Consider the following 27,538-nt stretch of genomic DNA (forward strand, 5'->3'; position numbering starts at 1 on the left):
TCTCCGTGAAATCTAAAATCCTGACTGTTGTTTTGTAAACGTTTGCTTGCAGTGCCTGCCTGCCCGTCTCCTGTACATTTCAAGATGGCGGCGACAACACACGAAGGTTTGGAAAGGCATACACTTGCCCTGTCCCTTTCTTACCCATTAAATTTTATTTAATTTTGTTTCAGATGTTACGGAAGAGTTACCGTTTAACCTTTATAATTCGATCTTGCTTTGTTTTAGAATCATGCAGATGATTTTATGAGGCCAAGGTGTTAGAGCTGGAGCTGAGAACTGCCAGACCAAGGCTACTACTAAAGAAGTAAAGGAAAGGCAACGAAGTCTAAGCCTTCAAACTCCAAGTTAACTGATTAACCAAAGAGGATTGATTTCTGAGACTTTAGTCGACCCCACGACCTATCATTACTTTCACACTCAGCCTACGTGTACATTCCAGTTCTAGATTCTAGACTCAAGACAAACCCTAACCCGAGTGACGGTGATCTTGTAACTTGTAGTTCCGTTCGTTAAAGTCCACGACCCTTTTGATTGTTTACATCCAGAGAAGAAATCCAGAATTCTTGATGACCAAATACTCTTTGAAATAGGCTGCACAAAGAGCAGGGATGCAACCTAACTTTAGAACATCACATTAGGAAAGAATTCAGGGGGGCATGCCCCCCTGAACCCCCCCACCTCTATTTTTTATTAGGTCAGGGGGGCAAGCCCCCCTGAAACCCCCCATCTCTTGACTTTAACGAACGAAACTACAAAATCGCCCGAGTGACCCAACCCTTGCCCCTACCACAAACCATAACCCTAACTCTAACCCTATTCCTCTATTCTATCTGTTTCTTAGTGGTCACACGTAACGGAATTCCTTCCTAGAATTTATCTAGATTCTAGCTAGATCTAGTCTAGATAGATCTAAGGCTGCACCACCTTTTTTTATCCTGGTGTATTGTGTAGGGCCGTCATTATTCAGACTCGAGTCCGAATAACATTTTTTCATATTCGGACTCGATTCCGAATAAAAAAATTAATATTCGGACTCGAGTCCGAATATGAAAAAATGTTATTCGGACACGGTCTGGAAAAAAGGAAGTGTCTTCGTACTATAGATCTAACGTTCAGTGCTTCCAATTTTCCGCCATTTTTTAGTTTCCCCCACACTTTATCTGCCGATCCGATGCCCGCCGCCTCATTGATACGCCCACCCCCCAAGCCCAAGGCCCATGTTTCCCACTTTCTTTGTTTTGTAGAAAAAGGTAAAATTTAAGATTAGCAGATCACCTGGCACCTGCATATTATGAGCTGTGTAAAAAAAAAAAGACCGATTCGTTCAAATACACAAGCCTGTGTCATCTCGATTGTTTTACCAAGAAAAAGTTGTGTTGCTGTGTAGAGTGTAGAGCCGAGCATACAGCAACTTTTGATTCCATAGACCAGCGCACAATTCATTACGTAGATCTACGTCAAGACTAGCTTATTATTGTAATGATCAGTTGCCGGGAGGGGGGGGGGGAGACTGACGCGTATGCGACGTTCAATGCCCGGACCGATAGTGCCCTCCCTCCCCGACACGCACACAGCCACACGTGTGCAGGCTGCCCATCCGACCCCGACACACTTTAACGAGCCATCTTTAATTGCTTCTGATGACCTTTTGACAAATAAACATTTATTAGGAAAGCGCTATAACTTTTCAGGCCGGCCTCAAATTCATCATAAGATAAAAACTCGGCTCCTGCACAATTTAACGCCATTTTGCCCGAAGTGATCCTGGTCTCTACCCAGCCTGAGGCGAGTCACGAGTGAGGCAGGACAGGAAGCCGGAGTCACGAGTCACAGGAAGTCGGCAGTGATGTCATGCTGGACAAGAATCAGAGTCCGAATAACATTTTTTCATATTCGGACTCGAGTCGGAATAGTCACTTCGATTGTGTAGGCCCTACACAAGAAAATACCACTCTCTGACTCTCTCTTTGAGAGACTCTTGTTTGTCCTCACTTTTGATTTAGACTTAACTCCTGTCCTGCGTCTGTGCCAAGATGCGAGTATCAGTAACTTCTTACGTCGGACGTTCCTGGCGGGCCGCCAGAGTCACTGTGTACTTTTAGGCCACCTCTATTCTCACCCCGGGTGAGAATAGTGCAGGCGAGTCTTCTGGCTATTCTCACACGGTGGGCGTTCACCGTTTTAAGCCTAGGCCAACCAGTGAAGCGTTCACCCTGAACCACAGAATTCTACTCTGTAGAATTCTGTGCCGTGAACAAATGTTCTAGATCTATTACTACTGTTAGTGTTAGCCTAAAAGCGTGCAATTTTTTCTGTGGGCAGTGAAAAGAGAGAGAGAGAGGAGTAGAGCGAGAACTTCTGGAAAAGTATGTTTTCTCCGTGATTATTGTGGGGCGTGGGGGTGTGTTAATCGATGATGAGACTAACTACTATTCACGGCACCCTGATTCATCCACCATTGGCACAGCTCTAGAGGCACAACTGAAATGCTACGATCACTCAAAGTTCAAAGTGAATGAGGAAACAGCACAGGAATACTCGCGTGAAAAATATTGCTGCGGACCACCGCATGCAACGGTTACGGAAAACGAAGGCGAACACAGCAAAACAGCCGCGGTCGACAAGGTCTCACTCGCTCATCGCGCGGAACACAGCTTTGATTCTCTTCCCGTGTGCAGACCCGGCAACACTTGACAATTTGAAAACAAAAGTCGTTTGGAGAAACAAGAGAACATGGAAGAAAGCTAAGGTGCGAAGAGGGGTGGAAGGAGGTGAAAATAGGCATGCGTGCGCTGAGCCAGGGCTGGGCGGTTACGGGACGGAAGGCGAGGTGCTGAAATACGCTTATCGAGGAACATTAACCCAGATCCCGCAGGACAAGGGTTAATACACTACTACAGATACAGTTCTGCTCATGGCAATCCTCCACTTTGAAACATTTTATTCACATTTGTTGGTTTTTAATGCTAAAGGTTGGGGTTCGGACTCGGAGGGTTTGTCAAATATTGAGAGGGGATGGAAAGTAGACTACATCTGGAGTCACCTCAAGGTTCCAACAAACTATTCGCTCATTACTTTCTGTACATTTTCTTGACTGATTGTCTGGTGGTACATGGTTGGTTGATTAGGTCTAGTTATATTAGGCAGGCCTATATTATAAGAAACATCATGAAGTAATCATGTTTACACAAATGTTTTTATTTTCAGAAATTGAAGAAACAGTGAGGAATCTGCAAGCTAAGAAGCAGAAGCTTGTCTCTGAGGTATCTGAAGAGGAGAGAGTTGGCCTCGGATCTGAGGGTCACTTTGATACAGACATTTATGGAGGAGGAAATAGATATGATGGAGGATACGTTACCTCCATCGCTGCTAATGATGAAGCAGATGTGAGTTGAGTCTCGTGATATCTTCATGATTTGTCAAACTGATTTCTTATTTTGTGTCACTAAAGTACAATATGAGTTTGTATATAATGAAATACGGATCAACCACTAATGGTCTCTTTATAGTATAATTAATTTTTATTATTATATTGTGTAATAAAGAGTTTGATCTCTCTCTTGTCAATTTGAAATGTTGGTTGTTTAAATACTTTAATTTCAGCAAGGTCTAAATCACAATTTCCATACAGCTGACACAAAAAATATAATAGTGCATTTATGTCAAATTAAAACTCCCCCTGTTATCATCAGTTTTAAACAAGATTGTTTTGTGTTTTAAAAAATATATAGTTTTTCTTTGTTTTCTTTTGTAGCTGTTTATCTAAAGGAAAGGTGATGTGTTAAAGCTTTTAAGTTGAGTTAAATTCTTTACTACAGTGTCTAAAGTATTCATTCATTGTATTTCAGGATGATGATGATGTTACTGCAGTGTACCAGAAAAAGTCAAACTACACTGCTCCACTCAATTTGCTGCACGAAACTGCCAATGATAAGGTAATGCCACGCAGTTGTCAGTGCCTCTTTTTGTTCTTCTTCTTATACCTCTGCTAGAACTCGGGGAGTAACTGTGACTTTAGATCATCAACATTTCACAGTGCAGATGATGCACATTGTCTGAATTTTGCCTGTTAATGTTACAGGACTTTATGTAAAATACGTCTTGATACGAGATGGTATTAGTATTAGACAGTATGAATGATTAATAGATTTTGAGTCCCTGCACGTGCGTCTTCAGGGGGTCAGAAATGTTGAGGATTAATTTTCATAGCCAGTTCACACTTTTGGAACACGGCTGGTCTATCTACATAGAATGTAGGATCATTCCGAGCTTGACAGGCTGTCATGTGCTATTTTCTGTAGCTGCTCTTAATATCAATACTGTTGAGAGTGGGTTCAGATTTGAGTAGGAATTAATTTTGAATATTGCTCAGTGGTTGCCCTTGTGCCATTTATCTAGGGGCTACTCTTTCTTTCTTTTTTTTTAACTGCCGTGGGTACCTAATATATATATATATATATGTGGAACTTTCACACTAGGCTATGGTTTCTGAAATTTTTCATTCTTATCTGAAAAGACTAGATGCTCGTTCCTATCTACCATAGGATTGATTGTCTGTCGCATGCAGAAGACCTGAGTTTGATTCCTGTGGAGGGAGAATTTTTATTTTCTATCTGCTTTGATGTTGTATCCCTGAACCTGACAAGCAGGGTTGAAGCCTACCTCCTTAGTGATCTAAATTGTGTCAATGGGCGCGTATAAGCACCTATATTTAAAAAAAAAAATTTGCCTTCAGTTCAGGGGGTGTAAAAAACCTGAGAAATATTCTTACACTTGGGGGGTTGAACTTCAGACTTTCAAGTTGACAGGCAAACACTATAGACTATACATTTATTTGTAGAGCTACTGAAACTGTATCCATTCATGAATATTTTTGTTTTATCATTTTTTGGTGTTGTTGTTTTTTTCCCTGTGATGTAAATTTATTGCTGGATATAGATCTCATATATTATATAACATAAGGCAAAACCTGGATCTAAATTTTAAATTTTTGTAAGCTTATTGCTGCATGAGACTAACAAAAATATGTAAATTAAAAAAGCAACAACCCTGAAGCTACTTTTGTGTTTGATAGGTCACAATTTTGTGCTACTAGTTTTCCTGAATCGACTTATGAATTTAATGCACTAATAGTGATGTGTTGCTTCGATTTAACATTGCTTTTTATGGAGAATAAGAGTTCTTGCCAACACAAATGGAAGCTATTTTATCTTTGCTTCCTTCTCTTTTCCAGTGGTATAAAATCATAAAAAATTGCTTTTGAACTATAAATTAGTATTTCTGTTAATCATGGTTTTGTGTCTTAAAAGCTGTTTTGGTTTGTCTTGTAGGACTTTGACCCAATGGCAGAGCACAGAATCCCCAAAATAGCAGATCGGGAAGATGAGTACAGAGCACGAAGACGTCAGATGATCATCTCACCTGAGCGATATGATCCTTTTGCTCAAGGTAATTGTCTGCTTCCTGGTGTTATAATGGTTTATGATTTTTGTTGTGTTACAAAATAAAACCAGCTTTTTCTGTGTGTATATTTCATGAAATTTACTGACGTATGGTTTACCACACAGTAAGTTAATCCTGTTTCTTTGCTCTACTATTTCTGTCTACTGTCTTGCTTTTTTTTTTTCTCTTGTATCGTATCGTGATGATTGCATCACCATACTTGTAATTCATCAATACATATACTTCAGAGACATTGGTATTGTGTGGGTGTATTCTGTATTTTCTATTCCCATTTAAGACTGTTGGATAAATAATTTAATGAGTCATATCATGGGATTTTTAAGCTTATACTTATTTCTTGAAGGAAAGAGGGAGTTGGGGGGCAAAAAAGAAGTAGCAGGCTTATGGAGTAAATTTATAAATCTTAAGTAAGATTGTGGTCTTTCCAGATATAGAAAGCAAGAGGAAATGATGGATAATTATAACATTCAGGATTTCTCTTCGTGGTTCATCTTTTCAGTTAGTGTTTTGGGGTTGAAATTCTTGGATTTGAAGAACATGTGCTTATACTGATTTACGGTCAGTTTTTATTTTGAAAACTATTGTGCCCTTAGCATAAGTTTGACAGTCCCTGTCAGGGAACGTGCTATGAAGTTGAATGTCTCTGAAGGAGTACATATTTAATCATGACCCTGGGAATTGTGGTAGAGGTGTATCAGAGAATATTTGTTTGGTTTGAATACATACTGATTGTTGAACCATTATCAAACCATGTCACCTTTGTTGTAGTTTGTTGTTGTTGTTGATCGCAACTGTTTTCCGACATCATTCATGACCTTTAGCTGTTGTTTTATGATTGTGTGATCCACTGCCGAAGCCGAAGTCTAATACCAATCCAACCTTTCCTTCTCTAGCCGTGTTCAAAAGCTGCTGAAGACCTCGAGCGCTCGCCCTGAAAAGCTGTCCATAGCTTCTCGGTTCATGGGTTTAAGAATGATCATGTTTGTGTGTGTATGATATATGAATGGAGTGTTGATTCTGTTTAAATTGAAAGCAGCGTTATTTTCAAATTCAGCTCCTGTGTCTTTATTATGTGTTTGCATTTAAAGATTCAAAGATGTTCAGTTTTTTAGTGAGCATATTTCCTTGTTAGTGTTAAAATGGCTGCAATGGCCTGAATTTACACACGCCTAAAGAAAAATATAATGAGATAATGTGGAAAAGATGGTGTGAATGAAACTGTATGCAAGCTGTGTCACACTACCGGCTAAGGTCCTATCATCACTACACTAATGACAAAAACTAATTTTAGGTTTCCAGCTTCATAAGTTTGCAGCCAAGCCCGTCGCAGAGATTGCCTCCTTGCAAACAGCGTATGTATGAGTAAAGCAAGTCTAGAGGTTTGTTCCCCTAGCTCTGGCAAACTCTTTCTCGTTTAATGATATACTGCTGTACAAGGTAGTTGACCTCCATTAAGTAGCAGCTATGATAAATATTTCAGTGGGACCTCACTCGAAATTAAGGTTTGCCAGAGTGAACTTTGCTGTTTGGAGAATATGTTGCCCTTTCGCTTTTCATGTCTGATTTTCATCATCATCTTGTCCATCCACGCTCATACTCATTGTGTTTGTTACTTGTCTAAAGGAGCAAATTTTGTAACTGTTCAAGACAAAATCAAAATTAGTGGGAATGGGATTGACAACACTGCCCTGCTGTGACTGACAAGTACGAACTGCCAATAAGGGTTTAGCGTCACGGCCTTGCCAATAAAGGCTTGGCATTATGAAAGGAGAGATAAAATAAGTGAGGAATGAACAGTTCAATTCCTGCTTATCAGATTGTTTTGCATAGAGCACAGGATTCTTTGAATTTTTAAATTTGCTCCTTTGAAGTCATTCACTTATATCATGTTTGAAGTTCTCTTTTAATTTCTGTAGAGAATTTTTTTTCAGGGCACATATTCTTTAGGCAGTCAATGGATCTGATGGTTGAAAGTAGTCATTGCTGCAAGAAATATATTTTGTCGAAAAGTTAAAAAATTGTGCAAACCATCAGATTCACAAAGAAAATACACATTTGTATAAAGGGGTGGGCTATTTTAGTTTTCATCTCCTGTAATTAAACATTTTTCTTTTCATCCTTTCTAATCAAACCTTCTGTCACGGCCCTGTCGTGACCCCTGTGCTTTCTAATTACAGGAGGAAAAACACCGGACCCTTCACGAATTGGACGGACATATCAAGATGTGATGGCAGAAAGAGCCCTTACAAAAGAGCATGTAAGTTAAAGTGACTTCATTTTGTTAACATATGTTTTGTTTTGGTTTTGATCATACAGCCTCGGAGACATAATTTCACCAATTTACAATTTTTTTCCACTCGCTCTGAATTTGAATATTGTTTTCTTATTGCGACAGGGCAAGTTCTTATGGTATTCGTTTTATAGAGCGCAGATTTGGAATATTACCATGGACATTTTTAGAGTTTAGATATGGCTATAATTTCTTAATTATGGCCTATGCCCCAGGCGTTGTGAATCAACTCACTCTTTGCTATATGAGTTTTGTAAATGTCATTCCTCTCCTGTTTTCTCTGTAGGCTGGCTTGCGACAACAGATGCAGGAAAAGGCAAAGGCTGGGGACCTTAAAGTGGTGAACGGGGCAGAGGCAGCACAGAAACAGCCTGCAAAACGGCGTCGTTGGGATCAAGCTGGTGGTGGTGGGGACGAAACTCCAGCCAAAAAGAAGTCTTCTTGGGATGCTGCAGAAGCGGGTACACCTTCTAACAGTCGCTGGGACGAAACTCCAGGACGAGCTAAAGGTTTGAATTATCTCAGTTTCATTTGTGCTTGCTGTTTGCTTTCTGGCAGAAAGACTTGTTCATATGTGTGGGCCCCATCTGTATGTATGCTTTGGTTGTTTAGAAAGTTTTTTAAGGCTCTCTGTTCTGTATATTTTGATTGGCAGTTATTCTGGTGTTCTCTTTATCAGATGAAGTAAATTGTGCTGAGAGAAGAGTAAATGTTAACTCGGGTGAGCTTTTTTTCCCCTGAGGTCATAAGCAAAAATGCCTGCTCTAAAAGAGTAGTGGTGTAAAATGGAACATATTTAGGTGATTGTCCATGATTCCATGAACAGCTCATTTTAGCATTCAGTTGTATTGTTCAGTGTGTACCTGTCAATGGTTTGGTTCAATGTTGTGTGTTTCTTGTGGTATTTCACCATCATGTGTTTCTGAGTCAAAAGTTATCAGTAGAATTTCTTTTCAAAAGTTCTAAATGAAAGACAGAAGTATATGTGTTAATGATGGGTTGTTTAGCCTTTATGATAATTTTGCCATGTGTGTCTCTCACTTGGTAGGTGCGGAAACACCAGGTGCTACTCCCAGTACAAGAGCGTGGGATGCAACCCCAGGTCATGCCACACCTGGCGCGGTGACACCAGGGAGAGGAGAGGAGACCCCAGGACACAAAGGCACTCCCAGCGCCAGGAAGAACAGATGGGATGAAACTCCAAAAACAGAAAGAGGTAGACTTTTGTGTTTTTCTTTTTCTCTCATCAGCCAATGGCCTCACTGAATTTTAGGCTCCTTGTGTATTTTATGTTTGGAAAGTTATATCTCATGCTTTTCTAGCAATTGTATGCCCTTGTTTTTTTATGGTCCTCTTAATTATTTATCTTATAGTTATATTCTGTTTTATGTAAGGGTCAATTTAAATTTCCAACTATCTTAAGTCTTGTGTGCACATCATATACCGCCAGATTTCCTGTATGTTAGATGATGTTTATGTGGGGAGCGGAAGGAATTTTTTGTAGATTAAGCATTGGAGAAATAAATTTGGGCGGCTTTTTGCGAGTAAAAAGCTGTTACACTGTGGGTATGGCACGGGGGAAGAGAAAGGTTCATTAAGAGCGGAACTTGCTAGTTTGTTGGAGTTTCTTTTTCCGTGTCAAGCTATTATACATGTTAAGAGACTTCTCTTCGTTGACCTTTGATATATTTTGCTTTTGCTTTCATCTATAGAAACACCTGGACATGGAAGTGGCTGGGCAGAAACCCCCAAGACAGATCGTGGCGGTGACTTGATAGAGAGCACACCAACCCCAGGGGCCAGCAAACGTCGGTCAAGGTGGGATGAAACACCAGGGGCTGCCACCCCATCTGCCATGACACCGAGTATGACACCCGGTGGGATGACACCCAACATGACTCCTGGCGGCATGACACCTAACATGACCCCTGGCGGCATGACCCCGAGTATGACCCCCAGTGGGGTCACCCCCACAGGGTCAAAGGCCATGGGTATGGCTACTCCAACACCAGGTCACCTGATGTCGATGACACCAGAACAGCTGCAGGCTTTCTCCTGGCAGAGAGAGATTGATGAGAGGAACAGACCCTTGTCAGATGATGAACTGGAGGGCATGTTCCCCCAAGGCTACAAAGTAAGGAGGTCTTTCATGTCTTATTGGTAGTTTAAAGGGGAGAAAGATATAAAGACCTTGTTGGGCATATGATGCCCTTTCATGGGGATTTCTGTCAGTTTTCCACAGCTAGCGCAAAATGGATGACACAAGTTTGTTTCGTTGATACAAGTTTTTGGTGGAGATGTTTCTTTCATATTTTTCAGTTGTTAGCATTCATTTTCAAGTATGTCTGTGCTATTAGGGGATATAAGTAGGTTTGACTGTGTGTGAATGCATGTGTTTGTGATGTAATTGTAGAGAGAGTAACAGAGAGATAAACCATGTGTTTATGAGAGAGAGTAAGTTGAATTAAAAGGTGATGTGTAAGCTCATATTTTCGTAAACTAGACTCGCAAGACAAGGACAAAATCCTCAGAAATGTGGAGGTTTTTGTTGTGCACACAAAAGACTCCCTTGATAGCTGAAAATTTGAAAATCATTACACCTTCTCACTTCTTTTTTGTGTGTGAATATTGGAAAGTGCCAAGATTCCCCCTGAAATGAATGCTGTGTACATTAATTTTGTTATGACTAGAAATATTTCTGTTTTTATTTGCTTCAAATAACAAGACAGAGTGGTCTTGAAATCAATTGCTTGAAGTGCATGTCCCTAGTGCTTTCACTTTTATGTTCGTAAGTTTTCTATGTAGTTTGATATTTTTCCGAGCTTGTGGATTTCGGATTGTGGTAGAATTTTTTTTTTTGTCGCAGTTGGTGATGGGTTGAAAATAATATTTTGTGTGCTTTTAATAATGAATTGTTTTCGTTTTGCAGGTTTTGCCCCCTCCAGCAGGCTATGTCCCCATCCGCACTCCAGCTCGTAAACTTTTAGCCACTCCTACACCAGTTGCTGGGACGCCCATGGGATTCCGTATGCAGACCCCTGATAACAAAAGCAGCAAGGAGATGGTGGTAGACATGCAGCCCAAAGGAAATCTGCCTATGATGAAACCAGATGACATGCAGTACTTTGACAAATTGCTGGTGAGTCACACAGGCAAATTTGATTCTATAAAGTGGCATTTTGAACATCTATCCTCAGAGATCTGCTTAGTTTAGTCAACCATGTGATAGGTCTTTAGGAAGATTAATGATCTAATGTATATTCCATTTGTTTAGACAGTATTGTTTTACTAGAAATTGTTTTCCATCAGATCATTTGAATGTTAGGGTTCACCAATGGCCCATGAAGGTGACCTAGGTTTGGGTCTCCAACTGGGAATGGTTTTAACCTGACGATGCAATGTACACAAACTGTAGGCTGTACAAGTTTGTTTATTCACATACAATATGAACTGCAAGAGGTTCATCTTCCTGTCAGTGCATTGTTTTGCTGCATGTCTCCCTATCTGATGTTGCCTCTGGTGCTCTGACTGTACCATCTCTTGTCAATTATTGACATCGTTTTACCATCTTATTCTTCTTTTTATTCCACTTGGCCCCCTGAGAATATATCTTAAGAGCTGTGTCATCTGATGTAGTAGCATTTCCTTATACGGTGCTCTGACCCTGAGTAAATGATTAAGGAACTAGTTTTAATTCACATGTTGTCGTGTTTGTTCTAGGTGGATGTTGATGAAGACACCCTGTCTCCAGAGGAGCAGAAGGAAAGGAAAATCATGAAGCTGTTGCTGAAGATCAAGAACGGCACACCTCCAATGAGAAAGGTAAGTTCCTTGACATTGGCCAGTGTGTACTAAGAATTATCATTTGTTAGTATGTAGTATTGTAAAAAGTAGCAATATTGGTAGGGAAACCTTTTGCAGTTGTCAATTTTTTGTTTAGTCTTTATTGAAAAAAGTTAATTAACATTCCTCTGTACACCAGTGTTAAATTTTTCTTTAGTTCATGAGTTTCCTTTTTGTTGGAAAAGGTTCAAACCTGCTACTTCAGCAGCCTGCCTAAAACAATTACCTGTACAAGCAACCATTTACCATTTCCTCCCTTGGGTTTTTTAACATTATAATGACACAGTAATTTATCCACCTGTCGAAGACAACTGCTTTTTTCCTCGACAGTGGGCGGCCATCTTAACCAATTTCAACTGTAATTTGTTAATAGTCGACAAATTGTTTCTAATGAGGGAGAAAATGTTTTTCATTTCAGTTGATCTTTTTATGTGTTCTCCCAAGAAATAACCCACAGCAAGGTTTTTAAGGGTTTTTTCCCCCTGCACCACAACATACATCCAGTGTCGTTATGTGGTATTTTGATGATAAAGTGAAGCCTTTAGGACACCCCACGCTTGACTATGAATTGCTGCATTCCATGATGCGTGGACTTTTGTCTGTTCTTAATGCACAGACACTGCTGTCTTTAAGTTCCTTTGGGTATGCTTGACCACATTCTGGTTTTTAGTTTTGTGTAAAGTTCTGTATGCCCTTGTGCTTCCCCAGGCTGCTTTACGTCAAATCACAGACAAAGCCCGGGAGTTTGGAGCTGGTCCTTTGTTCAACCAGATCCTTCCCCTTCTCATGTCCCCTACACTCGAGGACCAAGAACGTCACTTGCTGGTGAAAGTCATCGACAGAATCCTGTACAAGCTGGATGACTTAGTCAGACCATATGTACACAAGATCCTTGTGGTCATTGAACCCCTGCTCATTGATGAAGACTATTATGCCAGAGTGGAGGGCAGAGAAATTATTTCTAATCTGGCAAAGGTTTGTAGAACGTTGTTGTTTTCTTTTTATGGTTTTGTGAACTAGAGTTTACATAGGATCTGTGTGGCAATTGTATTATAACTGGGGGTTTTAGTCTATCGCAAAAGTTTTTAAAAATTGCAGTTTTTCTTTAAATGGCTGCCTTTTTACATGAAATCGGAAAAGATCAATCCATATTTGACAGGCTGAAAAAGTTTTAGTGGAAGATGCGTGGCCCCTCAAAGCCTCTTACATTCAGAACAGTAAATAGTTGTCTTTGTTACTCTATGTCTTGTACATATTGTCAGTGTGGGTGGTTGGCGGGTGCTCTGGTGTGGTTTGCTCCTTCTTTCCTATCAAACATCTATCGTCCTTATCTCCCCTCCTTCTTTTTTATGTTTGTTACTCTCTTGTAACACCTCTAATCTTCTGGCGCTCATATGACCTTATGCAGTTGCCAGCGCCGTAAAAGCTCTACTAAAACAAACAATATTGTCAGTCCTTTTTGAAGAAGAGCGGATAACTGATCACTCTGTGTGACAGATGTGAGAGGAAATTTTTCCAAAGACTTCGTCTGTTGACCAAGTAAATAGCTACTTGAACTGCTGATTGTGATATTGACAGCTTAGCGTAAGACTCCATTATATGTCATTATGAAAAGTGACTATATGTCATTATGAAAAGTGACATATGATGGCTTCTTGCACTGAGCAGTGTATTTGTGCTTTTGCCATTGAGACTTACAAGGCCCCTCTTTCTCCTCCTCAGGCCGCTGGTCTGGCCACCATGATCGCCACCATGCGTCCTGACATTGACAACATGGACGAGTATGTCCGTAACACAACGGCCCGTGCCTTCGCTGTGGTGGCCTCGGCCCTGGGAATCCCCTCTCTGCTTCCCTTCCTGAAGGCTGTGTGCAAGAGCAAGAAGTCTTGGCAGGCCAGGCATACTGGTATCAAAATCGTGCAACAGATTTCCATCTTGATGGGTTGTGCAATCCTTCCTCATTTGAAGAGCTTGGTGGAAATCATTGAACATGGTAGGTGTCGTATCTGGGACTACTTTGTGGAAGTTTTACTCTGTTTACTTGCAAAAGTCTGATCAGCTCAAATAATTTTTCTGTTTAAATAATTTCTTGTGTGGTAGTTGAAGTGCTGTAAACTGTTGTTTCTATTGAATAATAATGATTCATGATGTTGTAGTTTTCAGTATTGTCTATTCGAGGAAAAGGATTATTAATAAACGTAAGTCTTGGTATGTAACTTTCTAGCGCATTTAGAATTTGAAATGCTGTTTACTATGCTCCAAATAAAAGCTTTCACAACCATAAAAAGTATATCTTAGTTTCTACTAGATACACCTTTTAAATAATTTAAATATTTTCATATATTCTGTCTTTTTCCTGTTTAGGCTTGGTTGATGAACAACAGAAGGTACGAACCATCACTGCCCTGGCTCTCGCCGCCTTGGCTGAGGCTGCTACTCCGTACGGCATCGAGTCCTTTGACAGTGTCCTCAAGCCCCTCTGGAAGGGTATCAGGCAGCACAGAGGAAAGGTCAGTTGCTGAAATGTTAAGTTGGACGGGGTGTATGGTGCTATTGTTTCCCAGCTCTAAAATTACTATCACTGTTTCGGTGTCCCTTTATACAGAGGTGCAGATTTTCCTGTTAAATCCAGATATATAAAAATAGTTTTGATGCAAAGTATTTTCTACAATATGGTCAGTGAAGTTTGGGTCCCTGCTCAGACATTCCTAAAAGGTCTGAAAAGTTTTTTTGGATTTTTTTTCGTAGCCAGCTGGCACATCTGTAAGTGGAACTTTTGGTTTGGGCAAATTTTGTTTGCCTGGGTGAGGGGCATCTTTTGACTTAAAAGTTGACATTTTTTTCAAATAAGAAGGCAAAGTAAATGTTTAGTTTTAAAATTTGTTCCTCATTTTGAATATCCTCTTGAAAGTACAGACAAGCTTTGTGGTGTAACAGCAAAATAACAATCACGTGAGCAAATATACAGTCGAACCTGTACAAAGGACTACTTACCTTTTCCCCCCTTGCGTTTTTTCTATATAATTTAACTCTGTAAAACGGGCACCTGTCCGCCGCGGCCAACATATTTCAACACACAACCCCTATCACACCAAACAAAAACACCTGTCTTAGACGGCCTCCTTAGTGACTCCATTACGTTTTGTCATAAATTGTGCATTGGCCCCTGGCGTTATGGGCGAGCCGTGATAATCCAATCACCTGTCATTATATTGTTGGGTAGTCCCTCCAACCGATAATGTTGCGTAGGCCCTTCCCACTGTTGACCAATAAATAGGTACCAATGTTCAGCATCTGGTGAGGTAAGCATGTGATCCCTCATAACCAAGACGGTCATAAGAACGTATGGCTCATAACCCATAAGCCCCGCCGAGAACTCATACACAAATCGTAAGTGAGATGAGTGGTCACTGTTTACCCAGTCTGTAACAAAGTAACAAAGGACGTCAGCATGAACTTGTGACAGAAGCGTCACTCGTTCTCCGAGTGGTGGCGACCCATGTGTTTGTTTTACCCCAGCACTCAGACCTCCTTGTCTGACATGTTTCGTTTTATTGTCACCCTTTCACAAAATCAGCAACAAAATGAAAATAAAAAACAAAATACAAACCAACAGCAACAAAAACAACAGCAATAGCGGCTACTTTCGATTGGGACCTTAGATGGGAATGGTTGGTTTTCTTCATCTTGATCAGTCCTGCCTAAGACGGCCACCTGTCTTATACGGCCACCTGTCTTATACGGCCACTTTTCTCCTTGACAATGGGTGGCCGTCTTACACAGGTTTGACTGTATTTTTGTTTTACCATATTTTAGTTTCTATGATGTAACGAGTGTTGTGTTATTATTTCAGGGCTTGGCTGCTTTCTTGAAAGCCATTGGTTATTTGATTCCTCTCATGGATGCTGAGTACGCTAACTACTACACCAGGGAAGTGATGTTGATCCTTATTCGAGAGTTCCAGTCTCCTGATGAGGAAATGAAGAAAATTGTGCTGAAGGTAAGCATTACTGAGAATGCCCCCAAATGATTCGTCAGAAGTTAAACTCATTTTCTGTTCTTTTTTTTCTTATTCCAATATTTTAGAATCTGTTCGATTTGGAAAGTCCAACTGAAATTGTCTGTGAATAAATTGCAAAGCATTTTGCATTTAAAATAGCATCTTGCTTTGGACATTATCTTATAAAGCGAAGCTTACATTTTTTTCTTTTAAATTGTCGTTAGATATATAATCATCAGTTTGGCTAAAACACACAAAAAAACTCAGAGGATTTCAGTATGAAGGTATTAGGAATAGCTGATCAGTTAAGTCTGTTTCAGCTATTATTTTCGTGTTTTATCAAAAGTTACTATGGTTTTATCTGTACTTAATATTTGTAGTGAACTTGTCAGTAACTATCACTTTTCACCTTTCTCCCTGACAGGTCGTGAAGCAGTGTTGTGCAACAGATGGTGTGGAGTCACAGTACATCAAGGATGAGATTTTGCCCCCATTCTTCAAGAATTTCTGGAACCAGAGAATGGCTTTGGACAGAAGAAATTACAGACAGGTTTGTACATTTCTTAAAATGGAGTATTCATATGGTTAACAGTGAATATCTTGCTGCCTTTTTTTTCTTCACATGTGTGATATATGAATTGTACTGTTTCTTTAGGCGATATTGACCTTGACTGCTTTCTTTGAACCTTTCAGTAGAAATAAAAATCCAATAACAATTTCTTCTTTTCTTTTGTAGCTGGTGGACACCACTGTTGAGATTGCGAACAAGGTGGGGGCTGCTGAGATCATCGGCCGAGTGGTGGACGACCTGAAGGATGAGACTGAGCAGTACCGTAAGATGGTGATGGAGACCATTGAGAAGATCATGTCCAACCTGGGCGCAGCCGACATCGACTCCCGTCTGGAGGAGCAGCTGATTGACGGCATCCTGTATGCCTTCCAGGAGCAGACCACAGATGCAAGTTTTCTTTTTACTAGATTTACTTCTACTTTCTCGCGTTTGTATTAGTGGCTAAAGGTGTGCTTTGCTTTATTTTGTTTGTTGAAGTTTGAATGTTTTCCTTTCAGTTCTCGGCTATCCCTTGCATCCTTGTATAGGAAAAAGATTTGTGTAAAAGGTTACACTACTGTTTATATATCGATGGTTTGGTCTTGATCTTTAGAAATTCAAAAGAGATCTTTTAAGCTAGAGTAGTCTTGAAACATTATCCATAACCGTTTGTAGGTCCCATGCTCATTTATATTGGTGATGAAAAGTGCTCTTTGGTTAATAGGGAGTTGTCCAACTGAAAAGAAGGGTTTAATGCAAAGGTATTCAGCTGTCACAGATAATACATTTCGTAGTGGTCCAGGAAAACAAGGTGGTGGATGGGCAGCCCAAAACCTTTAACAGTATTTGGGGGGGGGGGGGGGGGGGGGCTCTTGCACATCAATTACTTTTGAAGTATAGTAAAATGTACTGTCTGGCTCTTCCTTATCTCGAATGGTCTGAAAGGTTATTTTGTGTACTTTCGACATCAGAAGATTGTGTCACTTCAGTGGTAATGTTTTTTAAAATATCCTAAAAAATATCTCAAAATCTTCAGCAACACTTTTTATTACTAATGCATTCATTATTGCTGTTATCTGCCCTTTTTTTGTTGTTGTTGTTAACATCTACACTCTCAACTTCTGGCATTCTGTGTATCTTCAGCCGTTAAGCTTTCTCAGCATTGGGCTTAATCTCTTGGTATTCTTTGCTAAACAAGATGCTTTGTTTAGTCTGTCATATCATTAACTGCTTGTCCTAATTGCATGCAGATAGCAATGTGTATCTTAGTTTATTTTGCCAGACATGGAGAAAGTGGAGCTTTTAGGAAACTCCACATTTACAGGTTGCATGCTTTGGCCTGGATGGAAGGTTTGAGGCCTCTAGCTTCTCAGCCTTTGATCCATGGGAGTGTCTGACAAGTCGGATGGAGAACTTCACATAAGTTAACTGAAGCTATTACAAAAGATGTTTTCTCTGAGAATTTCAAAAGAGAATAAATTTCTGAAAGCTGGGGAATCTGTTCTGGAGTTTTTAGGAGTTTTGTTGAGTGGTTTAGTCTTTGAATCATATCAGATTCAGCACTTCTAAATTATTAAGAAACTTTTTCAAGAGGCAACGGCTTCGGAAAACGTTTTAGAATGTACAGGATAGTGATTGAAAGTATCAGTTCTTTAAAGGGGTAATGTTAAAATCAATTCATTTATGATGGCAACATAATGTCTGTTCATAGGGAATCATCACTTCTGGATGGAACATTCATGCTAAAAGAAAGGAAAAGTTACTGTGGTTAAAATGAATGAAGAAGTGCTTTTTTTTTCTGTGGAGATGATATTATAATGTTTAAACTTGTTTGTTTGTAATTTTTAGAATAATGTGGAATGGTTTGGGATTTTTTTGGTTACTTTTTGGAATAATCTGTCGTTATCTCCAATTTGTTGTTGTTAATTTTGATATTTTTGTCTTTGAATTGTAATTTATTTTGATTGAACTTGTATGAATTTGCATGTTTTGAAATAAAGAATATTAAAACAACTCTTTGTCTTATCCGTACTTTGACCAGGATGTGGTGATGCTGAACGGCTTTGGCACTGTGGTCAACGCTCTGAGCAAGAGAGTGAAGCCTTACCTGGCCCAGATGTGCGGTACCATCCTGTGGCGTCTCAACAACAAGTCTGCCAAGGTCCGGCAGCAGGCAGCAGATCTCATCTCTCGTATCGCCATTGTCATGAAGACTTCACAAGAGGTTTGTAGTTCAGCTCGTGACTCTTCTTTCCCTCTTCTCTAATCGGCTGATCAATGTAAGACCCTGGCATATGTCACTTTTCGAAAGTTTACAAAGTTAAAACTGTTTTTGTGCAATCGTCAAAACTTAGAAATCATTAATGAACAGCCATAAACAAACAATGTAGATTGAAAGACATTTTTCTTCTCATTCAAACTATCGACAAACAAATCAAATATGCCCTTGTAGGAGAAAATTGAATATCCATTTGTAGAATACCAGAATGGTCTCGCTGGCCTCTGGGAGACAATTGATTAACGGTACGTATATTTGTTAATGGTTTCAGTATCATTTCTTTCTCCCCCACCCCCCCTCCCAGTTTGCTCATTTTTAAACTCCCAGTTAATGTAGCTGTGAATGCTGGAAAGAGTTGCATCTTACACTTTTATTGCCTTTTTTACAGGAAAAGCTGATGGGTCATTTGGGTGTGGTACTGTATGAGTACCTGGGAGAGGAGTACCCAGAGGTGTTGGGTTCGATCCTTGGTGCGCTCAAGTCCATTGTCAACGTTATTGGTATGACGAAAATGACTCCACCTATCAAGGATTTGCTTCCCAGACTTACCCCCATCCTGAAAAACAGGTGAGATTCACAGTACTCTGAGAGCTGTTACGATCAATGTTCTTACTCTGAAGGTCGGCTTTAAATTGTATCTGCCCAAAAAATTTTGTGTCAGATTTTTTTATTTTCTGACTTAATTACAATCTATGATTGTTTGTTATTTTACAAATTTTAAAGTGAAGATGTGCAGATACATCACTTGCACGGGATTCTTTTGCAACTGTTAATTTTTTTTAAAAAATTTTTCTCAGTACAGTAGTTTCTAGCTTATTGCAGAATCCACTTTTAAGCACATTGTTAGGGCGAAACCAAATTATCTCCCCTCTTTTTTTTTGGTTACTTTCTTGTAACACCTCTAATACTTGGCACTTATACAATTTATTTGGGGGCCCTCATGGTCTAGAGATTACGGTGTTTGCCTCTCATTCAATAGGTCCCAGGTTCAAAACCTGACAGGGACGGAAAATGTTCTCCTTTCCTGCTCTCTTACTCTATCCATGTACTGTCATCTGCTTTCGTTTCCACTCCTCCCCCCCCCAAACTCCTGACTCTTTCTGCAGCCTTTTTACTTCTACTCCTTGTTTTTTCTTACTGATGTCTTTCAGCCAAACTCAATGATCATAGGGTAGGTAAGATTTAACACCTAGCCTTCTCGGAAAAGGGTGAAAAATCTTGAAGATCATGTGTGCAAGTTGCTCACGTTAAAGATCCCTTGGAGGTTGAAAATCGATAAGAGCAAGCTTTGGCTGCAACCCGATAAAAATTTAAAATTATTCATTCCTACCAAAGTTAAAACATTTAAATGTGTCCCACGCGCTCATATGACCATATGTTGTTGCAAGTGCTGCAACACACTTACCAAAACAAAAATCAGAAGACAGTCTATTTGTGTTTCATGTGCCATAAAACTAACTAAAACTGAAATAATATTTCTATATATGTTGCCTTACAATTTTATGACAATAAATGATCATTGTAGAGTAAGTGCTTCTCTTGGAATCGTGTACAAAATGTCATTACATGTATTATTTTTCTCCAGACATGAAAAAGTGCAAGAGAACTGCATTGATCTGGTGGGTCGTATTGCTGACCGTGGTCCTGAGTTTGTGGGAGCCAGAGAGTGGATGAGGATCTGCTTCGAGCTCCTGGAGCTGCTGAAGGCACACAAGAAGGCAATTCGCAGAGCCACTGTCAACACTTTTGGTTACATTGCCAAAGCTATCGGGTCTGTTAATTTGACACTTTGCTTGTTTGTTTGGGGTTGGGTTGGTTTTTTTTTGGGGGGGGGGGGTTGTTTGTGTGTGAACCCCTTAGCTTCATTGATTGGGTGGTGGGAGGGGGTGGTCTGGGTCGTCCACCCATCTATACCAACTAAAGGCTTCATTGTTAACACATTACACCCTAAGGGTCTGGACGGGAAGTCCATTGTTAGATCCTAAGCAAGGGGAAAGAACCCACCTCCCGTGAATACTAGCCTTTAAAAAAACATTTTATGAATACTAAACAAATTCCAAAAATCCTGAAAAAATAAAAGTTAAAAAGAAAACTGAATGTAGTTTCAGAAAAATATAACTTTATGTATGTACAAACTGTGGGAAATGTTCTAACTTTAGTTCAATCGGGGTGTCCGACCTCTCACTCTCACTCTCAGCCTCGCGGTCGGGCCCTAGATCTAAATACTAGATTTTCTCCGTCTGATCAATCGGAATCGCCCCAAACTCTTCCTACAACGTTTTCATCAAAATCGGAGCCATCTGATTTGTCACATGCTCGTTTTTGCTCAAATCCATCGTCATTTTCGTTTTCGAACTCAATTGTGTCGCTTTTCAACAAGTCGAGACACTTTCGAAGTGTCTGTAACGCGATCGCACTTCGATCAGCTCTAATACTAAAACTACTGACCCGAAAAATTTCGTTTCGGTATCAAACGAAAGAAGAAACTTTTTGCTATACTATGCAAATCAAAATCCCGGCCCCAGAGTCTCATCAAGGCGAGACTTTCGTTTCTAAAGACGATGGGTCGGCGCGGGCGGTTCCGGGCGAGTCAGGGTGGAGCGCGTAAGGGAATTCCCGGGCGAGTTAGGGTGTAATGTGTTAAAAGATTGATTGCAGTCTTGTTGATATTGCGAAAGACAAGAGATGTGATGTGATGTCTCTGCAATATGACTGATTTTTTGTTGAACTCAAGGTCTGTCTGAAAAATAAAGCTTAAGTATTTTCCTTTGCTTTACAGTAAATCTTTAAGTTTGCTTTTTTTTTTTTAATTAAAAAATTGAGGGATGTATAGATTTTCAAAAGTACTTCCACTGTTTCTTCATTGAAATGAGAGCTGTGTTGGAATTGTTATTCTACTGTGTTGCTATAATTATAAGCATGTTTGGTTTTTTTTTTTAAATCTTAGGCATACTAGAAAAAATTTATTGGCTTTTGCTGTGGATAAAGTTTTTGTAGCAGCTAATTGAGGGAAATGACAGCTGTTGCTCATGTTCTTTGTACTGTGGTTAGGGAGATACATATGTGAGATGTACTGACAAAATAAAATATTTCTGGGATTTTATCCCTTTGAAAATAGGTATGTCAAATTTACAGGCTGACTTTGTACAATTAATTAGTATGAAATGATTAAAAGATACAGTAAACTTTAAGAAAATGGCAGCAGTTGAAAATCTACAAATTTGACAGTTGTCCATTTTTGGCCGATATTTTCATCGCGGATTGCAAGAACTAACTGATTTTGTCGGCATGCTTCACATATTTTTCATTCACAGGGGATAGAATATTTTGTTTGACCAGTGTTTTTATCTTGTCCTCAGCCCCCACGATGTGTTGGCCACGCTGTTGAACAACTTGAAGGTCCAGGAGCGACAGAACCGAGTGTGTACCACAGTGGCCATTGCCATCGTGGCAGAGACCTGCTCTCCCTTCACCGTCCTGCCCGCCCTCATGAACGAGTACAGAGTGCCCGAGCTGAATGTGCAGAACGGCGTGCTCAAATCGCTCTCATTCATGTTTGAGTACATCGGGGAAATGGGCAAAGACTACATCTACCCTGTGGCACCATTGTTGGAGGATGCTCTTATGGACAGGTATAATACTATTGATACTGTCATTGATACAGCCTTTTTGCGTGTGGGTTGTTTTTTTTTAGGGGAGTGTCCCTCCTTCCCTCCTCCTCCCCCCCTTAATATTTCATGTAAACTACAATGCTATAATTGCTACAATTAGTAAGGAGCTTTTTTTTTCACTCTTTGATGCTTTGTAGTAAAGTGTGCTCGTCTCCTTAAGTCATCTCACTGCTCTGGTAAAGGAGATGGGGAGGAAAGCTCTCTCTGGTCTTGTTTTAATTTTAGCAGGGCAGGAGCTGATGCTGGTTGTTGGAGGGCACTCTAGAAGTTACTGCTTCTTTTCTTTCTCTTGTTCCTGTGTCCACTTTCTCTTTCCCTGCACTGAATGGTAGTGTGTTGATGTGCTTCTCTTTACTCAAAACAAAAAAAATGTAAGCAAACATGATAGTTCACTGTTTCATAACGGAAGTTGTGCAGTAAGGTAAATGAGTACTTGGCTTGCTTTGACTTGATCTGGTTCTTCAGGCCTTTTCACCAAGCCAGAGCGCTTTCATGATAAAGAATTGATGGCATCTCTCTAAAAATCAAATATCATCAGCCAGCTGTTCAGATGTTCTGTTCCTAAAGTTTTGAAAACATTTGTTATACTGCAGTTTCTTAATCTGTGATATGTTTGCATGTATTCAAGAAATATTTTGTCAAAATTGGAATTCTAAATGTTGGAAAAAACAAGAAAAGATGCATATCATAGGTATATTTAACACTTTGCCATCATATTTTGGGGGAAATCCAAAAAAACTGAGTGGTAAACATCGCCAATCGGCGAGATGAGGTGGCAAAATGTTAAAAGAAGTAAACAGTTTTTAACCTCTACTGAAAAATTTTGCTTCCTCGGATACGTACATTTGAACAGCCTGCCAAATATATAATGTTATGTAAGTCGTAAATTCTTTCCTTACTAATTCTGTGTGTTCTGTCTGTGCAGAGATCTGGTGCACCGACAGACAGCGATGGCAGCAATCCAGCACATGGCCCTGGGTGTGAGTGGCTTTGGTTGCGAGGATGCCCTGGTGCATCTGCTCAACTATGTGTGGCCCAACATTTTTGAGAACTCGCCCCACGTGGTGCAGGCCTTCATGGGAGCTGTGGAAGGACTCAGAGTCGCTGTCGGGCCTTCCAAAATTTTCCAGTACACTCTCCAGGTACGTCTTTTACCCAATATTTGTTGCATCACTCTTGGAAAATGTGCATATGCACAGGGGTGCTTAGTATCAAGAATTTCATGTGGGGGGGGTTGTTTTTTTTCAAAACTTTGATGTTCTCTCTCGGTGAAAGCTAGCCCTTTACTATTTTATCACAAAGAAAAGTGGGACTTTGGGGTGTATTTTGCATTGTATTGTCCTATAGCTTGTTCATTTTCGTCTGACCATGGTTAAAACAGGATAAAAACAAATCGCTCTATTTGGTCTTTCTGGGTCTTTGCATACAGGTCTAAAAGTTAAGCGACCAACAGAATCCAAAAGTCCATTCATAAAAGTCACTGCAAACTAAGGTTCCAATAAGTTTTCTTTGATGTAAGCCTAAAGCGGGAAAAAAAATAATAAGGGATTTACAGCATACTCCTAAAACATTTTAAAGTTGACAAGTTCTCCTCAACACCACTATCTAATGTTCGCCTAAGAAACACGATTCAAGAAACAAGGTGAGTATTTTTCGAGACACACATGGAGACGTCTAACAGCCGAGGGATGAAATCGACAAGATTACACTGAAATGTGGGGGCAGGGTGGTGTCGCTGTCTTAAAATGAGCAATTTGTGGGCAAGGCAAGTCGTTTGTTTTAGTGATCCTGTGTATACATCCAAAGAGCGGTTTTTAATATAGGGTCCAATGCCCAAAGAGAAAAATATTTTTATTACTGGATCAAGATTTTTTTAAAAACATTTTTGTTTGGTAGCTGGCCTGCAGAAGTGCCATGCAAAGTTTCGTGGGCATAGGTAGATTCCTCAATGAGCTAGAAATTTTTTTAACACAGTCAGACGAAAGTGAACAAGCTATATAATAAAATGTGTAGGTGCTTAATGGGTGCTCTGGTGTGGTTTGCTCCTTCTTTCCTATCAAACATCTGTTGTCCTTATCTCTCCTTGTTTGTTTGCTACTCTCTTGCAACACCTCAAATCTTCAGCATTTATATGCGCTTTTTGTGTTGTAAGTGCTGTAAAACTCCTACTAAAATTCTTTTTTTTTAAAACAACCTTAAATATGCTCCTGGGGTGGGGGGGGGGGGGCAACTTGCTGTCCCCAGGTAGACCCATGGTTAGTGTGTCCTTCATTTTCACCAGGTGTATTTGACATCCATGGTTGTTGTTGTTTTGTTTTTTTTAATGTTCCATGTCTTGAGCTTCTCTTTACTGATATCAAAGTAAACTAAAATGTAGCTGTCGATTTTGTCAGTGACTGAAGAGTAATTTGCTTCGTTCTACTTCTTCTTGTGAATTATTACTTGATGGAAATGTAGAGAGAGTTATATCATTCCAATCCTACATCTAGAATGTTCCTTGAAGTGTGATGCAGGAGCCAAAAGCTGTAAAATTTGAATAAGAGTCGGCCCTTTTCAATTCTTTAACTCTTGTAGTGTAAGCTTTTCCTCATCCTCTCTACGTGGGTGGTTGGCGGGTGCTCTGGTGTGGTTTGCTCCTTCCTTCCTATCGAACATCTATCATCCTTATCTCCCCTTCTTCTTTTTTATGTTTGTTACTCTCTTGTAACACCTCTAATCTTCTGGCGCTCATATGACCTTATGCAGTTGCGAGCGCCGTAAAACCCCTACTAAAACTAAAACTAAACATCCTCTCTGTGTATGTGGGACATCTATTTATTGTCCTTATGTCTGCTCCTCCTATTATTTGAATGTTACACTACTCTAGTGACACCTCTAATCTTTGGCATCTTACATGATGTGATTGCATTGCAAATGTCAAACTCTTACTAAAACCAAAGATAGTACATAACAAGATGGGCCACTCAGCCAAAAAAGTGTCCGCAGGAAGTTCGCTCTTTGCTTCAGATGGCGCTGCAGTCTGTTTTGAAGCTCTCTTTCGTTTTTCCAGAAGAAGAATAGGAATAGCACCTCCTTGCGTGCGCAGATCGACTGCTGTTCATCAGCAGTTTGGGTTCGTTCAGTGTGGAGTTTTAGTTTCTTTTAATTTTAATGACCTCTAGCCTTTCATTCTAAAGTCAAATTAAACGAAGAAAACAATCACCCTTTCCTCTGGAAGAGGTTTTTTGTCAGCGTAACCATTTTAAAAAAGCGTTCTTCCGAAATTCATTCAAAAACTTGCTAGTTTCACTTTGATTTTTTAAAACTCAAGTAGGATAACTCTGTTCGCAAAAGGTGCGCTTTTGTGAAGAGAGCGCCACCGAATTTTGAGGACACTTTTTTAATTGGCTCAAAGAGAGAAGTGGCACCTCTTGTTATGTAGACTCTTTGCTAAAACTAAAAACTGACTTTCTGTGTATTCCCCAGGGTCTGTTCCACCCAGCCAGAAAAGTCCGGGACGTGTACTGGAAGGTGTACAACACAGTGTACATCGGCGCCCAGGACGGCATGATCCCGTCCTACCCCCGCATCCCCAACGACGCAAAGAACCAATACCTGCGCTACGAGCTCGACTATGTCCTTTAGCCCAATGTTTGGAAAGGGATCAGGGAGGGGGTCATCTTGTACATACATAAGCTCTTTTATACTGCTCTACTCAAGCAAACTCTGTATGGTGTCTCGGACCTGTGTTGAAAGTGCCACCCTACTTGTGTTTTATTTGAGAAAAACTATGAAGTTGACTGTTTGTGTAAACTCATCCACCATATGACCGTATACAGTTGCGAACATCATTGAACTTTTACCAGACCCTTCTATGTAGAGAAAGTTATGGAAAAAAAAGGATTTTTTTTCTTCTATTGATGCAGACCACTCTCTTACCAATATTTCCTGAGGTTTTTTTTTCCCCCAGTAGCTAGAGAGTAGGACAATTTGAACAGCTCCCAAATGTTATCTTGCCGTCATCAGTCCATGATTTAAACGATTACCACTGCAATTTGATGTCTGAACATGTTTTCTTTCAGATCACTGTTACCACTTTATGCTTGTAGTTTTTTGCTTTTCTGGGAAAAATGTGCTTACGATGTCTACCTTCAGTTTCTGTAGTGTAAGATTTAAAAGTTCAAGTTTTGATTCTTTCTGTGCTCTTGTTTTGCTTGTTTGTGTGTTGTTTCTTTTTGTGATATACTTCCTGTGCTGTCACGTCTCAGGTTTTTTCCTTGGTACTCATAACTTGTCCCAATAGCAAGATCTCCTGTGGTCGTGTGGTGTGTTTATTTGTTTTTAAGTTTGATGGGTACTCTTCTTTGTTTTTTCCTATATTTTCCCCCTGTGTCTTGTTTCTCGGTAGCCCTTGACCTCAACACACCGGCTGTGTCTGATCATGCACCTGCACATGACCTATTTCCTAGGTCTTGCTTTGTCCTACTCTGTAGACCTCCTAATGTCTGCTAGCTGTTCAGATGTAGCCTACTAACCCCAAAGTTTTAATCTAAAAAATTTGTTATGGCTGTTTCTTAACCTGCGGTATTGGTTGCGTATATATAGCTGTGTAATACTTGGTTGAAATTCATTTTCTAAATGTTGGAAAAAAAGCTAGAAAACATACATAATGTAGATACAATTTGTAAAAACAGGTTTTTTTTACTCCTGAAAAATGTTGTTTCTTGGCTTAGAACGTTTGAATATCTTGTCAACAATTTGTTACAGGTGAACTGTAAGGCCACATACTTACGTCCAAGATAGCGGCTCTCACTCTCATCTTCATGCCTCCATTCAATCTGTCTGACATTCTAGCATTTTCTCCAAGTCATACTTTTAGCATCAGCATGGGTGCAGGTACAATTTTCTCTCTCACGTTGCAGACCAGCACAAATGATTACATAATGTTTTGTTAAGCAGTAATCTGGATGTACTGAGATGTGCTAGTATGCTCACTTCTCCAAGTTTTCATGAGTGTGGTTCCCAGATTGCGCTACCACATTCCCTTGTAGGATTAGGTCTGATTCACCTTTGATTGAAGTTCAGTTATATTCAACTGTAGCATGTTGCTCTTTGAAAGATTAAGGATGGTAAATGAGAGTCAAAGAGTCCGCCTTATAATCTTACATTTTCTCAACTGCAAATCATTTTGAAGAAAAAGATTTGTGTGTTTTGAAGAAAAAGATTCGTGTGTGAAACTGTTGGATGTGGTAGATTTTCATGTAATTTTGAGGTACAGTCTTTAAGTCATATATGTGTCTAATATTTCATTGCCAAGTTTTTGGGCTCACTTTTATCATGCTATTTCTTGGGTCCCTGGAAACGGTTACTTTGGGTGTTCATTTACAACTTCCATAATATGGTTATTGATTTATGCAGGTTGTTCTGTGTTCTCTTTGATTAAAGCAGTGGTGAAAACTGA

At 39.9% G+C, this 27,538-nt stretch overlaps 1 protein-coding gene across 2 annotated transcripts; it reads left to right on the plus strand.

Moving 5' to 3' along the window:
• On the plus strand, positions 1–27,538 carry LOC101858804 (splicing factor 3B subunit 1). Of its 2 annotated transcripts, XM_013086996.1 has the most exons (23): positions 79–106; positions 3,211–3,389; positions 3,852–3,938; positions 5,334–5,451; positions 6,758–6,818; positions 7,644–7,723; positions 8,043–8,265; positions 8,805–8,972; positions 9,469–9,890; positions 10,686–10,895; positions 11,477–11,578; positions 12,308–12,574; positions 13,322–13,592; positions 13,964–14,109; positions 15,453–15,599; positions 16,024–16,149; positions 16,336–16,557; positions 18,191–18,373; positions 18,816–18,994; positions 20,013–20,198; positions 21,787–22,059; positions 23,024–23,240; positions 25,564–27,538. In XM_013086996.1, exons 4-23 carry the CDS (start codon positions 5,434–5,436, stop codon positions 25,720–25,722), a joined length of 3,660 nt encoding a protein of 1,219 aa, XP_012942450.1. In that variant the 5' UTR covers positions 79–106; positions 3,211–3,389; positions 3,852–3,938; positions 5,334–5,433; the 3' UTR covers positions 25,723–27,538. The 2 variants fall into 2 exon arrangements, with proteins under 2 accessions (XP_005106456.1, XP_012942450.1); XM_005106399.3 differs by lacking the exon at positions 6,758–6,818 and having other exon boundaries at positions 1–106.

Source organism: Aplysia californica, unplaced genomic scaffold, assembly GCF_000002075.1.
Source record: "Aplysia californica isolate F4 #8 unplaced genomic scaffold, AplCal3.0 scaffold00531, whole genome shotgun sequence".
Lineage (NCBI taxonomy): Eukaryota > Metazoa > Mollusca > Gastropoda > Aplysiida > Aplysiidae > Aplysia > Aplysia californica.

What these genes read in the sequence shown, in the direction of transcription:
- LOC101858804 (XM_005106399.3), top strand. Translation starts at nt 85, where the DNA reads ATGGCGGCGACAACACACGAAG. An exon ending in CTGCTAATGATGAAGCAGAT is followed by an intron (nt 3,390 to 3,851) that starts GTGAGTTGAGTC and finishes ATTGTATTTCAG; the next exon opens with GATGATGATGATGTTACTGC. An exon ending in ACCCCCATCCTGAAAAACAG is followed by an intron (nt 18,995 to 20,012) that starts GTGAGATTCACA and finishes ATTTTTCTCCAG; the next exon opens with ACATGAAAAAGTGCAAGAGA.